Source organism: Prinia subflava, chromosome 11, assembly GCF_021018805.1.
Source record: "Prinia subflava isolate CZ2003 ecotype Zambia chromosome 11, Cam_Psub_1.2, whole genome shotgun sequence".
NCBI lineage: Eukaryota > Metazoa > Chordata > Aves > Passeriformes > Cisticolidae > Prinia > Prinia subflava.
Genome location: NC_086257.1, coordinates 4,893,490 through 4,906,669, shown reverse-complemented (window position 1 = coordinate 4,906,669; position 13,180 = coordinate 4,893,490). Strand labels below are relative to the sequence as shown.

General features: G+C 63.3%; 2 protein-coding genes across 4 annotated transcripts; one reads left to right on the top strand and one right to left on the bottom strand.

Moving 5' to 3' along the window:
• Positions 1–3,084, bottom strand: PROCR (protein C receptor). Of its 2 annotated transcripts, none has more exons than XM_063407966.1 (4): positions 2,937–3,084; positions 2,594–2,830; positions 1,190–1,459; positions 1–1,105 (listed from the first exon to the last, which is right to left on the bottom strand). In XM_063407966.1, the coding sequence occupies exons 1-4, from the start codon at positions 2,989–2,991 to the stop codon at positions 993–995; spliced, it is 675 nt and encodes a 224-aa protein (XP_063264036.1). In that variant the 5' UTR covers positions 2,992–3,084; the 3' UTR covers positions 1–992. The 2 variants fall into 2 exon arrangements, with proteins under 2 accessions (XP_063264036.1, XP_063264037.1); XM_063407967.1 differs by having other exon boundaries at positions 2,594–2,787; positions 2,937–3,052.
• A 2,155-nt stretch (positions 3,085–5,239) lies between these two features.
• On the top strand, positions 5,240–11,517 carry PFKL (phosphofructokinase, liver type). Of its 2 annotated transcripts, XM_063408252.1 has the most exons (22): positions 5,240–5,399; positions 5,926–5,999; positions 6,094–6,171; positions 6,257–6,446; positions 6,585–6,750; positions 6,840–6,884; positions 6,973–7,081; positions 7,402–7,497; positions 7,576–7,668; positions 7,978–8,103; positions 8,190–8,254; positions 8,405–8,468; positions 8,555–8,701; positions 8,798–8,868; positions 8,956–9,043; positions 9,149–9,301; positions 9,427–9,591; positions 9,762–9,823; positions 10,133–10,244; positions 10,333–10,432; positions 10,548–10,653; positions 10,739–11,517. In XM_063408252.1, the coding sequence occupies exons 1-22, from the start codon at positions 5,315–5,317 to the stop codon at positions 10,884–10,886; spliced, it is 2,343 nt and encodes a 780-aa protein (XP_063264322.1). In that variant the 5' UTR covers positions 5,240–5,314; the 3' UTR covers positions 10,887–11,517. The 2 variants fall into 2 exon arrangements, with proteins under 2 accessions (XP_063264322.1, XP_063264321.1); XM_063408251.1 differs by having other exon boundaries at positions 8,956–9,301.
• The last annotated feature ends 1,663 nt before the right edge of the window (positions 11,518–13,180 follow it).

Sequence of the window (13,180 nt, the reverse complement as noted above, 5' to 3'; positions counted from 1 at the left end):
GGGAAATGTGGCCAAGAGTTTCTTATCAACACAATCAAAGTTTAACCAGTCAAAGTGGAGTTTTAGCTTGTATTTGGATTGTGGAAAAGGAAAACTGTCCCCTCACAGCTGTGTGTGCTTGACCTCAGCATCTCACACAGAGCGAGGAAATGAAAAACATTGAGAAAATTACTTAAGTGACTCAAACCAAAGCTGGGAGAAGGTTGAAATGAGCTCAGAAGGTGCACCACCCTCCTGCAAACACCACCAGCACCTTTCCGGAGACCTGGGAGACATAGCACACAACCCCAGGTCTGGCACAGGGGCTGGCAACACCAAAGAGCCCACCCAGCACCAACAGCCGTGGTCCAGGATGGATCCACAGCCCCACATTGGTGCTGCCAAGGGGAACAAGAGCAGCCAGAGGTGTGGTGGGAACTGATGGGTGGTTTTATTACACAAGGTGTGACATCCTCCCTCCATCCTCACTGGAACAGGGATAAATAAGGGTTTAACACCATCCTTGTAACCATTCCAAGGCTGTTTCTCCTGCTGCTTTCTCCCCATGGCCCTCTCCCCCATTTTTCCATCCATGTCCAGTGTTTCTGTGTGGAGTCTCAGTGCATTGCCCGGCATGGGGACTGTCCACAGGGCTGGGAGCTGCTGGAGGGGTCAGTGCAGCTGGGACAGGACTGGGAAGCCACTGGTGTCCTTGGGGAGCAAAGCCTGAGCCACTGGGGACATGGCTTGTGAGGGATGGGCTTGGTCCCTGCCTCCACGGCGGGATCCAGCCCTTGTCTCTATGCAGGGGTGATGGATCCAGCCCCTGCCTTCCCAGGCCGATGATGGATCCATGAGAGTTGCTGAATCCTTGGGAAGATGATGGATCCATCCCCTGACTCCACAGGGAGACGATGGGTCATTTCCCTGTCTCCACAGGGCGGTGATGGACGCACGGGAAGATGACAAGTCTGTCCCCTGTGTCCATGGGTGACATGGGACAGCTGCCCAGGCTAGCAGCTCCCTCCCGTGCACAGGAAGATGCCCAGGGCCATGCCCAGCAGGACGAGGCTTCCCAGGACCAGCCCCAGCACCAGCGGAGCGCGCGATCGGCCGCTGACCTTTCCTGCAGGAGGCAAGAAGAGTGGAGGTGATGACTGGGCCACGCCACCATGTCCCTGTCCCCAGTGTCCCTGTCCCCACCACGGACCTGTCCTGGCAGCGCTCTGGGCCTGCAGGAAGCTGACACAGGTGGTGTTGAGGAAGTACTGCAGGTCCTGGGTGGTTATGGAGTATTTCATCAGCTGTTCCTGGGCGAAGGCAGCCACCGGCAGCTCGCCGGGCCAGCGCCGCTCCCAGGTGGCGTTGGGGACGTGGAAGCTGAGGAAGGCTGTCCTGTTGAGGGTGACCTCGTAGAAGCTCTGGGCTGTGCCGTTGGGGTAGAGGCGGCAGCCGAGGTGGCAGCACAGGTGCTGGGTGACTGCAGAGACAGAGGGAGGGGACAGGGTCACCACGCTCCCACCCTCAGCACCCCATGGCCCTCACCAGCAGCAGACTGGGCACTGAGTTCGCACAGCCTCGCGCCACCCAAGCCACCCGCAGCTTTGCTTCCCCTCGGGTTAACCATGGCAGTGACTTTTCCAGAGGCTGGGATTATTTTCCCCCCCTTATCTCCACACAGCACAGCTCCGGTTTTACAGACAGGGAGGTTCTGGGCATGGAGCTGCCTGTGGCTCTCACAGATGGAGCGAGACACAGGGACACCAGCAGGGGTGGGACGAGTCATGGCAGAGCCCCCGCAGTGACACCAGGCTCCCCAAGGGCACAGGAACGTGGGGCTGGGGCAAAACTCGTTTGGGGTAACCAAGGAAAGGCAAGGAAAGCACACCCCGGGCAGGAGAAGCAGAGGTGACAGGGCTTGTGGGGCAGAGCAGGCAGGAGCACAAAACCATCACCAGCAGCATCCCACAGCTCCCACAGGCTGCAGGACACAGGCAGGGAGCAGGGGGGATGCAGGCAGGGAGCAGGGGGGATGCAGGCAGAGCACAGGCAGGGAGCAGGGGGGATGCAGGCAGGGAGCAGGGGGATGCAGGCAGGGAGCAGGGGGGATGCAGGCAGGGAGCAGGGGGGATGCAGGCAGGGAGCAGGGGGATGCAGGCAGGGAGTAGGGGGATGCAGGCAGGGAGCAGGGGGGATGCAGGCAGGGAGCGGGGGGATGCAGGCAGAGCACAGGCAGGGAGCAGGGGGGATGCAGGCAGGGAGCAGGGGGGATGCAGGCAGGGAGCAGGGGGGATGCAGGCAGGGAGCAGGAGTGATGCAGGCAGAGCACAGGCAGAGAGCAGACAGCGTTCCTAAACCTCACCACCCCACAGGCTGCAGCCCCCAGCTCTTTTCCTGAGGAGCAGCAACAGGTTGAGCATCGTCTCGTTCCCAGGGTGTGCTCTGGGAAGAATTCCCGCTCCACAGAAGGGCTCCCTTTGCCCACAGAGAGGTTTTGCACATGGCCGTGTCCCATCCCTTCTGTCCGTCCCTGCAGAGCCACCCCCGTGCCCTGGCATCGCGGAAGAGTCTCCCCTTCCCCGGAGCACCCACCCCTGACCCCGCTACCACTCACATTTGGTGGGTCTCTCCTTGTTGAAGACCTGCACCAGCAGCCTGAAGTTCTCCAGGTAGGTGATCACCTGCTCCTGCCGCCGGGCCCAGGCGTCCGGCGGCTCCAGCGGGAGCACCTGGGTGACATTATCCCCTTCCAGGAGATGGCTGAGCTGCCCGTTCAGGCTGGCGTTCCCCCGGAACATGGAATTGCCCCTGTAGACGCGGGTCAGCTGGATCATGGTGAAGGCGAGCGGGGCTGCGGGAGACGCGGGACATCACCCACGGCCCCATCACCCGCCGTGCTCCCCGTGTGTCCCCACGCCAACCCGGTGTCCCCAGCCCCCGCCGCGTCCCCGCCTCACCCGCCTGCTCCGCCGCGACGCCCAGGGCCCCGCCGAGCAGCAGCAGCCGCAGCATGGTGGGCACGGGCACCACTGCGGGCCCCACGGCCGGCCCGGGGATGTTAAGCGGGCCGGGGAGGTGGGGCTGTGGGAGGAGGAGAGCGGGACTCCGGCCAGGTCTCTCCCATTTCCTTAACCCGAGGCACCCGCACCCCTTCCCTGCCGGATATGCCTGGCCCCGCGGCGTCTGAGGATGTAGGATGAGGCTCCAAGCTCCCCACGGCACCGATGGAATTGGGCGAGCTGCCAGCACCTGACTCAGTTTCCCCGTCCCCTGGCTGGGCAGGGCCCTGTCCCACTCCCCTGGGGGATGTGGGAGACCAGGGGGACACGGTGATGGGGACCATTCCCAGGGAATGGGGAGTACTGGAGGGAGGAGCCTGCCAGCACTGAACCCTCCTGGTGTGGAGAGGACATCCAGCAACAGGACCACCCTCCCTGGAAAGGGGTGACACTGGGTAGCTGAGCTGGGCAGTGGGGATGAGAAATCCATGGCAGGGCTTCCTCCATGGGTTTGGGTTTTTAAATTACACCTAAAAAGATTATAAATTTAAAACTTTAATATGTGAAATTTCTAGTAAAAGCTCCAGCTTGTCTCACTGTCAGAGCCTGGAGTGGCACGTAATGGCATCACACAGCCTGCTACGGCATGAATATACTCATGGAATGCTCTGGGTGGGAAGGAACCTGGAAGCCCATCTCATTCCACTCCCTGCCATGGGCAGGGAACACTTCCACTGTCCCAGGTTACTCCAAACCCCATCCAGCCTGGCTTTGGACACTGCCAGGGATGGGGCAGCCACAGCTGCACTGGTGAACCTGTGCCAGAGCCTCCCCACCCTCACAGCTGATAATTTCTTCCCAATGTCCCATCTAACCCTGTGGCAGTGTGAAGCCATTCCCCCTTGGCGTGTCACTCCAGGCCCTTGTCCAAAGTCCTTCTCCAGCTTCCTTGTTGGCTCCTTCAGGTACTGCAAGGCCACAGTGAGGTCACCCCAGAGCTTCTCCTCTCCAGGCTGAACAATCCCAGCTGTCCCAGCCTTTCCTCCCAGCAGAGCTGCTCCATCCCTCTGATCATCCTGGGGCCTCCTCTGGACTCTCTCCAGCAGCTCCACGTCCTCCCTGTTCTGGCCCCAGGGCTGGGGCAGCTCTGCAGGTGGGGTCTCACCTGAGTGGGGCAGAGGGGCAGAATCCCAATCCCTTTCCTGCTGCCCACTCGGGGGATCAGCCCAGCACAGGGGCAATTCTGGGATGGGGCATGGCCAGCCCTCAGCACCTGCACCCCCAAGTCCTTCTCCAGGGCTGCTCCATCTGCTCATCCCCAGCCCGGATTGATCCCGGGGGTTGCCCTGACCCAGGGGCAGCAAAAGCACCCGGTGCTGTTAAACCTCAGCAGATTCCCATGGGTCACTTCTGGAGCTTGTCCAGGCCCTCGGGATGGCCCCGTCCTTCAGGAGTGTCCCTGCACCCTCAGCCTGGGGGCACTGCAAACCTGCTGAGGGGGCCTCCAACCCTCTGTCTGTGCCAGTGATGCAGATCTGAAATATCCCTGCTCCCATACAGACCCCTGGGACACCCCTGCTCACCGACGGCCACTCTGAGCCACTGACCCTCTGCATGTGACCATGCAGCCAATCCCTTTTCCATCCAGCAGTCCATCCATGGAATCCAGCTCTCTCCATGCAGAGAGAAGGATGTTGGGTGGGATTGTGTCCAGGCATTATAGAAATCTGGATAAATGTCATCCATAACCTTTCCCTTGTCCACGGAGGGAGTCACTCCCTCAGAGAAGGCCACTGGGTTGTTCTGGCAGGACTTGCCCTGCAGGATTCACCTGCTGTCCTCCCCCTGCCCAGCAGAGCTCCAGGAGGGTCTGTCCCAGGATCCTCCCAGGCACAGAGCGGAGGCCCATGGCTCGCTAGGTCTCCTCCGCAGGCTCCTCCTTTCCACACTTCTTAAAGATGGGGACAAGACTCCGTTTTTTTCCAGTCCCCTGGGACTTGACCGGACAGCCAGGGCCTTTCAAACATCCTGGGGAGAGGCTGGGCAGTCCCCCAGGCAATTCCTTCAGGGCTCTGGGACGGACCTCACGCAGGATGGCGCGATCCGGGACGATGGGGCATGTGCCCACTGTCCGGCACGATACGGCGCACCTTGTCGCGACACGGCGCGACGTGTCACGCCGCCTGTCGCTCCGCGGCGGGGGCGGGGCGTGTCCCCTCGGCCGGGGCGTGTCCCGGGGCGTGTCCCCGGTCCGTGCGTGTCCCGGGGCGTGTCCCCGGTCCCTGCGTGTCCCGGGGCGTGTCGGCGGCGGCGGCGCCGGTGCCGGGAGCGCAGCGATGGCGGCGGCGGAGCTGGAGCGGCTGCGGATGGCGGGGGCCGGGATGGCCATCGCCGTCCTCACCAGCGGCGGCGACGCGCAAGGTGCGCCCGGCGGGGCGGGGGGCTCGGGCCGGGCCCGCGGCCTCCCCGCGTGTCCGTGCCCGCGACCGCGACCGCCCGGGCCGGGGTCCGCGGGCCGCGCTCCGCCCGGGGCGGCGGAGGGGACCCCCCTCCCTGCGCCCCCCGCCCGCGCCGCCTCCCCGTCCCCGTCACCCTCGGGCCGGCGCCGTGGGAGGGCAGGGGCCCCACGGGGGGAACCCCACGGAGGGGCTGTGCCGGTCCCTGTGCCCGTGTCCGTCCCCCCCGGGATGGGCAGCTCGCTCCCGGGCAGTTTGTCGTCCACGGGCCCGGCTGTGCGCTGAGTTTCCCCGGTCTCAGCCCACGTGGCTCCCCGCCCACTCAAGGGGACACCTCAGGGTCATCTATAGGATCCCATTCCCTGTGGGGTGCAGGGTCCCATGGGGCTCCCCCTGCTCGAAGGGACACCTCGGGGTCACCTGCAGGATCCCATCCTGTGTGGGGCTCAGGATCCCATGGGAATACTGCAGCTCACTTCTCACTTTTCCAGGCATGAACGCCGCTGTCCGTGCTGTCACCCGCATGGGGATATACGTGGGAGCCAAGGTGTTCCTCATCTATGAGGTTGGGGTTCCCCCTTCTGCCCGTCATGTTTGGGGGGATCCAGCCCCCCCGTGTGCCTGGGTACCTTTCACCTCCACCCTCTGCTTCTCCACAGGGCTACGAGGGGCTGGTGGAGGGGGGCGACAACATCAAACAAGCCAACTGGCTGAGCGTCTCCAACATCATCCAGCTGGTGAGGGTCACCACGGGGCCACGGGACCCCAGATCCCAGCCCCCCGAGCGTGCGTGACAAGCCACGTGCCCCGTTCTGTCCCCAGGGCGGGACGGTGATCGGCAGTGCCCGCTGCAAGGCCTTCACCACGCGGGCGGGCCGGCTGCGGGCCGCCCGCAACCTGGTGGAGCACGGCATCACCAACCTGTGCGTCATCGGCGGCGATGGCAGCCTCACCGGCGCCGACATCTTCCGCTCCGAGTGGGCTGGGCTGCTGGAGGAGCTGGTCCGAGAGGGTGGGTGACGAAGGTGTTTGAGGGTGGTGAGGTCTCACCCCGGTGCTGTGACCCCAAGGAGGGCTGGACTCCAGCCCCGTGACGGTGGGGACATGAGCACCCTGGTAAATAACCGGTGTGGTGGCCGTGACCCCCCAGGGCTGATCAGCGAGGAGGTGGCGAGGAAGAACTGCCGCCTGAACATCGTGGGGCTGGTGGGCTCCATCGACAACGACTTCTGCGGCACCGACATGACCATCGGCACCGACTCGGCACTGCACCGCATCATGGAGGTCGTGGATGCCATCACCACCACGGCGCAGAGGTGAGCGGGACGGGGCCGGGGGCTGGGGCTGCACCGCCCCGCCCGTCGCACTCACCCACCTCCTTCTCTTCCCGCCCGTGTCCTTGCAGCCACCAGCGGACGTTCGTGCTGGAGGTGATGGGTCGCCACTGCGGGTAAGGCCCCGTGGGTGGGGAAGCCCTCCGGTGGGACAGGACGCTGCCACGTGTCGGGGCCAGCGCTGTCACCACCGTGTCCCCCCAGGTACCTGGCGCTGGTGTCCGGCTTGGCCTCGGGCGCCGACTGGCTCTTCATCCCTGAATCCCCTCCAGAGGACGGCTGGGAGGACCTCATGTGCGAGAGGCTCGGGGAGGTGAGGGGGGTCCCTGCCGTCCCCTCCCCTCCCCTGTTCCCCGGGGAGTCCCCGCGGGGGCCCGGGCTGAGCCCTGCCGCCGTGCCCGGCCCCTGGGAAGCTTCGGGAGCTGCCGCCATTGTCCCTGTGAACCGGGGCACTCAGCCGAGCGCAAATCCAGCCCGCGCGTGCCAGGGGCAGCGCCGGCCTGGGGGCTCGGCCGCCTGTGACCTGAGCCACCCCCGGGGCAGCACGGAGGGGGGAAGGGGAGGGCGCTCACACGTGGCCCACGGTGAGCTTTGGCTGAGCCGTGGTGGCCATTTGTCCTCCCCTCGTGCCAGACACGCAGCCGGGGCTCGCGGCTCAACATCATCATCATCGCCGAGGGCGCCATCGACCGCAGCGGCAAACCCATCACCTCCAACTACGTGAAGGACGTAAGCACTGCCCCGGCAGCACCCTGGCACCCATGGACACCCGTGGGTCCCCAGCGTGATGACACCTCTTCCCCACAGCTGGTGGTGCAGCGCCTGGGCTTCGACACGCGGGTCACCGTCCTCGGCCACGTGCAGCGTGGAGGGACCCCGTCCGCCTTTGACCGCGTGCTGGTAGGTCCAGGGGAGGACACAGAGAGGGGAACCCCGCTCCTGCCATCCCTCTGCCCCATGGAAGGGGTTTGCCAGCTGGGGTGAGGCTCGGATGGGTTCAGCCCCACTGTGCTGGGCAGAGCTGTGCACACATTTCTCCTCATTTACTCAAAATTCCATCGAATTTGAAATTAATTTGAAATAATTTGAAATAAAACCATCAGCTTTCCAGCAGCCACATGGTTTCCAAGCCTGTGGGAGCATCCCTGAGCATCCCACCCAGCTGGCACTGGTGGCCCCAGTGTCACAGGTGGCCCTGTCCCTTTGCAGAGCAGCAAGATGGGAATGGAGGCAGTGATGGCGCTGCTGGAGGCCACGCCGGACACGCCGGCCTGCGTGGTCAGCCTCTCCGGGAACCAGTCCGTGCGGCTGCCTCTCATGGAGTGTGTCCAGGTGGTGAGTACTGGGGAATTTGGGGGGGGTCCCACTTCCCTCCCTGTGAATGGGGGTGTCACGGTGCTGCATCTTTCTCCCCGCCCAAGACAAAGGATGTGCAGAAGGCCATGGATGAGAAGAGGTTTGAGGAGGCCATCCAGCTCCGTGGAAGGTGAGGAGCAGGGACCAGGACTGGGGGAGCCATCTGTCTTAGGGGCTTCTCCTTGTGGGGAAGGGTGTCCCCAGTCACACCCCTGGGGCACTGGGGAGACTCCCCCTTCTCCCAGACGTGCACTGGGGACACATCACCGTGTCCTTGCAGGAGCTTTGAGAACAACTGGAACATCTACAAGCTGCTGGCGCACCAGAAGCCCGCTCAGGAGAAGGTGAGGGGTGATGTGGAGCAGCAGGGTACCCCATCCCCGCCTTGGGGACACGCAGGGATGTGCTGTTCCCATCCCTGTCCCCGCAGAGCCCCTTCAGCATGGCCATTCTGAACGTGGGAGCGCCGGCCGCCGGCATGAACGCCGCCGTGCGCTCGGCCGTGCGCATCGGCATCTGCCAGGGACACACCATCTACGTGGTGAGCGACGGCTTCGAGGGCCTGGCCAAGGGGCAGGTAAGGGGGACAGTGAGCCTGGGATGTCCTGGAGGATGGAGTTGGGCTGGGGGAGGGGGGCTCTTCCCACCCCTAACCCATCGCTGGTGCCCGCAGATCCGCGAGGTTGGCTGGCACGACGTGGCAGGATGGCTGGGCCGTGGCGGCTCCATGCTGGGCACCAAGCGGTGAGTGTGGCCCTGGGGATGGGGGCGTAGGGGAGGGGTGTCCCCACCATCCACACCCCCCCGTCTGCCCTCCCTTCCCCACCACAGGACGCTGCCCAAGACCTGCATGGAGAAGATCGTGGAGAACGTGCGCAAATTCAACATCCAGGGGCTGCTGGTCATTGGGGGCTTTGAGGTGGGTTCAGGGGGGCCGGGGTGGCTGTGGGCATCCAGAGGAATCCTTCTTGGATGCGGATCTGGCTGCAGGGCCAGCATTTCCCAATCCCCCGGCTGCTTGCAGGCGTACGAGGGGGTGCTGCAGCTGGTGGAGGCACGCGGGCAGTACGAGGAGCTCTGCATCGTCATGTGCGTCATCCCCGCCACCATCAGCAACAACGTGCCCGGCACCGACTTCAGCCTGGGCTCCGACACGGCCGTCAACGCCGCCATGGAGGTGAGGGACACGTTGGGACAGCTCACGGAGCCACCGCCTTCATCATGGCCTGGAGTGGCCGATGTCCCGTGCTGGGGAAGCAGAGGTGGCTTTCCCTGGTGCGACCTCCCCTTGTTTTGGCACAGAGCTGTGACCGCATCAAGCAGTCGGCCTCGGGCACCAAGCGCCGCGTGTTCATCGTGGAGACCATGGGGGGCTACTGCGGCTACCTGTCCACAGTCACCGGCATCGCCGTGGGCGCCGACGCTGCCTACGTCTACGAAGACCCCTTCACTATCCACGACTTGAAGGTCAGCGGGCAGGAGCGGCTCTCTGGCTCAAAGGAGAAGGAAAATTGGGAAGGGAGGGCTCCAGAGAGGGCGGGAGCTGGAGGACGTGGCTGTGCTGTGCAGAGGCTGGGCTGGTGTCAGGACTGGGTGGCTGTGGGGTGGCTGCCGGCATCTCCATGTTCATCTTGCAGGCCAACGTGGAGCACTTGACCGACAAAATGAAGACAGATATCCAGAGAGGGCTGGTGCTGCGGTGAGTTGGGGGCCCTTGGGGACAGTCACTGCAAAGGCCAGCCCCGTGGCAGGGAGCAAGGCTGGAGCTGAGCCCCTCCCATGGCCAGAGAGGGGTCCTGGGCACACTGAGGTTTGGCACAGTGGGCACACGCTTTGGCCATGGGGAACGCTGGGTGCCTCTGCTGGTGTCCCCACCCCAGCCCAAGGTCCTCCTGGGGACACAGGCCAGGGCTCTGGACCTCAGGGAGAACAAAACAGCACAAAAAAGGTGTTATGGGAAACAAAGGGGGAAGGAGCAGCCCCCCAAACCCTTCCCTCTGCTCCCCAGCAATGAGAAGTGCCATGAGCACTACACCACCGAGTTCCTCTACAACCTTTACTCCTCCGAGGGCAAAGGCATCTTTGACTGCAGGATCAATGTACTGGGCCACCTCCAGCAGGTACACGGGTAACAGGGGATAGGGGACATGGGCCCTGCTGGCCCTGAGAGCTGGGCAAGGCCTGACATCCCCATTCCTTTGTCCCCAGGGGGGAGCCCCGACCCCCTTTGACCGGAACTACGGGACCAAGCTGGGAGTGAAGGCGGTGCTGTGGATGTCAGAGAAGCTGCAGCAAGTCTACAGCAAGGGTGAGCCAAGGGCTGGGGTTCCCACGGGGGGTGGGGGAGGCTGGTGGCTGCTGCTCCAGGCTTCCAGGCTTGGCCCCCGGTGAGGTGGCCAAGGTCAGCAGTGTCCCCCTCCCAGGGCGTGTGTTTGCCAACTCTGGAGACACTGCCTGTGTGATCGGGCTGCGGAAGAAGGTGGTGGCCTTCAGCCCCGTGACAGAGCTGAAGAAAGTCACGGATTTTGAGTAAGTCCCCATGCCCCAGCGGTTCACCAGCTCGTGGGGGAACCTTCCCGGGGTGTCTGCTCTAGAGCTGTGTCCCCATGCACAGGCACAGGCTGCCCCAGGAGCAGTGGTGGCTGAACCTGCGGCTGATGCTGAAGATGCTCGCCAACTACCAGATCAGCCTCACCGAGTACATCTCGGGGCAGATGGAGCACGTCACCCGTCGCACCCTCAGCATCGAGAAGGGCTTCTAGGCCCACCAGCCTGACCCATAGCCCCCACCGTGTCCTCTGTGCCCACGTGCTGCTGGGGGAGCACTGTGTCCCCTCTGTTCTCAGTAGCCCTGTAGCTTTGCCATCAATCCCTTACAGCAGGCAGAGCCTGGTGCTGGCTCCCAGAATGGCACAATCCTGCCTCGAATCACTGCTGCGGGTTCTGGTTCCTGTGCGGATGCAGAAGAGTTGCTTGAGCCCAGCCGTACAGCCCAGACCCTTAATCTTCCCTTAATAGTTTATTATTATTTAATGATGGGGTATTTTAAGTCCTTATTTAGCGGCTTGACCGCCTGAGCCAACTGCTGCTGCTTGTAGTCGCCTGCCCCATGTGTGGGAGGGGAGTGAGGAGGATGCGGAGCCATCCCGGAGTGGCTCAGAGCTGGTCCCTGGGGGTTCTGGGTGCCCCTGAAGCTCCAGCCCCCGTGGGGGTGTGGAGGGCTGAGCACGGGGGTCCTGGCGAGCCCCTGTCCCTTGCATGACGCTTGGCTGCGACCGTCACCGCGTGGCTGTGGCGCCGTGTCCGTCACTCACTGCTGCTCTGTGACCCCCGGATCCTGCACCGCCCGCGGCGCTGCTCCTCTCCTTAGAGATAAAACCTGCTGGAGCCACACCTGCCTCTGGAGTGGTCATTGTGGGGGGGACAGGTAGCAGGATGGGGCGGGGTGGGAGGGCAAGCAAAGCCTAATGGTTTTCCCAGGCTGGCTTAATGCCAGGCCGAGAGGTTTCCTGGTTTTGTGCATCCTCAAAGCCTGGGAGAGTGGGACCACAGGCGGTTTCCAGATCATGGTGGGTGAGAGGTCAGCATCCTTTTGCAATCGCTTTGCAATTCCAGACAAAAATCCCTCGGTTCCCACCTTCAAGGGAAACACCCAAGTGCTTGGGGGTGCTGCTGTGCTGTGTGTGAGGCAGTTTCTCACAGGGCCGGCCAAGTGTGCCGGCCTGGCCGAGCTCCGCACGCTCGGGCTGCGCCAGACGGTCACAGGGACCCCTTTCCCAGGCCACTTCCCTCCTGGGGCTGCTGGCTGACGGCTCCAGCCTGCGGGACAGCAGCAGCACACATCACAGCCTTTGGCGTCAAACATGCCGATATTTCATCCTCCCCATGGAGCTGCCCCCAAGTGAAAGCTCTCCCTGATTTGCCCCCGGCCTTCTCTGAGGGAGTGACTCCCTCCGTGGACAAGGGAAAGGTTATGGATGACATTTATCCAGATTTCTATAATGCCTGGACACAATCCCACCCAACATCCTTCTCTCTGCATGGAGAGAGCTGGATTCCATGGATGGACTGCTGGATGGAAAAGGGATTGGCTGCATGGTCACATGCAGAGGGTCAGTGGCTCAGAGTGGCCGTCGGTGAGCAGGGGTGTCCCAGGGGTCTGTATGGGAGCAGGGATATTTCAGATCTGCATCACTGGCACAGACAGAGGGTTGGAGGCCCCCTCAGCAGGTTTGCAGTGCCCCCAGGCTGAGGGTGCAGGGACACTCCTGAAGGACGGGGCCATCCAGAGGGCCCTGGACAAGCTCCAGAAGTGACCCATGGGAATCTGCTGAGGTTTAACAGCACCAGGTGCTGTTGGTGCTGCCCCTGGGTCAGGGCAACCCCTGGGATCAATCCGGGCTGGGGATGAGCAGATGGAGCAGCCCTGGAGAAGGACTTGGGGGTGCAGGTGCTGAGGGCTGGCCATGCCCCATCCCAGAAACGCCCCTGTGCTGGGCTGATCCCCCAGAGTGGGCAGCAGGAAAGGGATTGGGATTCTGCCCCTCTGCCCCACTCAGGTGAGACCCCACCTGCAGAGCTGCCCCAGCCCTGGGGCCAGAACAGGGAGGACGTGGAGCTGCTGGAGGGAGTCCAGAGGAGGCCCCAGGATGATCAGAGGGATGGAGCAGCTCTGCTGGGAGGAAAGGCTGGGACAGCTGGGATTGTTCAGCCTGGAGAGGAGAAGCTCTGGGGTGACCTCACTGTGGCCTTGCAGTACCTGAAGGAGCTAACAAGGAAGCTGGAGAAGGACTTTGGACAAGTGACACACCAAGGGGGAATGGCTTCACACTGCCACAGGGTTAGCTGGGACACTGGGAAGAAATTATCAGCTGTGAGGGTGGGGAGGCTCTGGCACAGGTTCACCAGTGCAGCTGTGGCTGCCCCATCCCTGGCAGTGTCCAAAGCCAGGTTGGATGAGGCTTGGAGCAACCTGGGATAGTGGAAGCTGCCCCTGCCCATGGCAGGGAGTGGAATGAGATGGGCTTCCAGGTTCCTTCTCACCCAAAACCATTCC

Bases quoted from the DNA above. Each gene is read 5' to 3' on its own strand.
- PROCR (XM_063407966.1), bottom strand. From the start codon at position 2,991: ATGCTGCGGCTGCTGCTGCTCGGCGGGGCCCTGGGCGTCGCGGCGGAG. The intron at 2,831-2,936 runs GTGAGGCGGGGA...CGTCTCCCGCAG, and splicing joins CGTCGCGGCGGAGCAGGCGG to CCCCGCTCGCCTTCACCATG. The intron at 1,106-1,189 runs GTCCGTGGTGGG...TGCCTCCTGCAG, and splicing joins CCAGAGCGCTGCCAGGACAG to GAAAGGTCAGCGGCCGATCG.
- PFKL (XM_063408251.1), top strand. From the start codon at position 5,315: ATGGCGGCGGCGGAGCTGGAGCGGCTGCGGATGGCGGGGGCCGGGATG. The intron at 6,172-6,256 runs GTGAGGGTCACC...TTCTGTCCCCAG, and splicing joins TCTCCAACATCATCCAGCTG to GGCGGGACGGTGATCGGCAG. The intron at 8,869-8,955 runs GTGAGTGTGGCC...TCCCCACCACAG, and splicing joins TCCATGCTGGGCACCAAGCG to GACGCTGCCCAAGACCTGCA.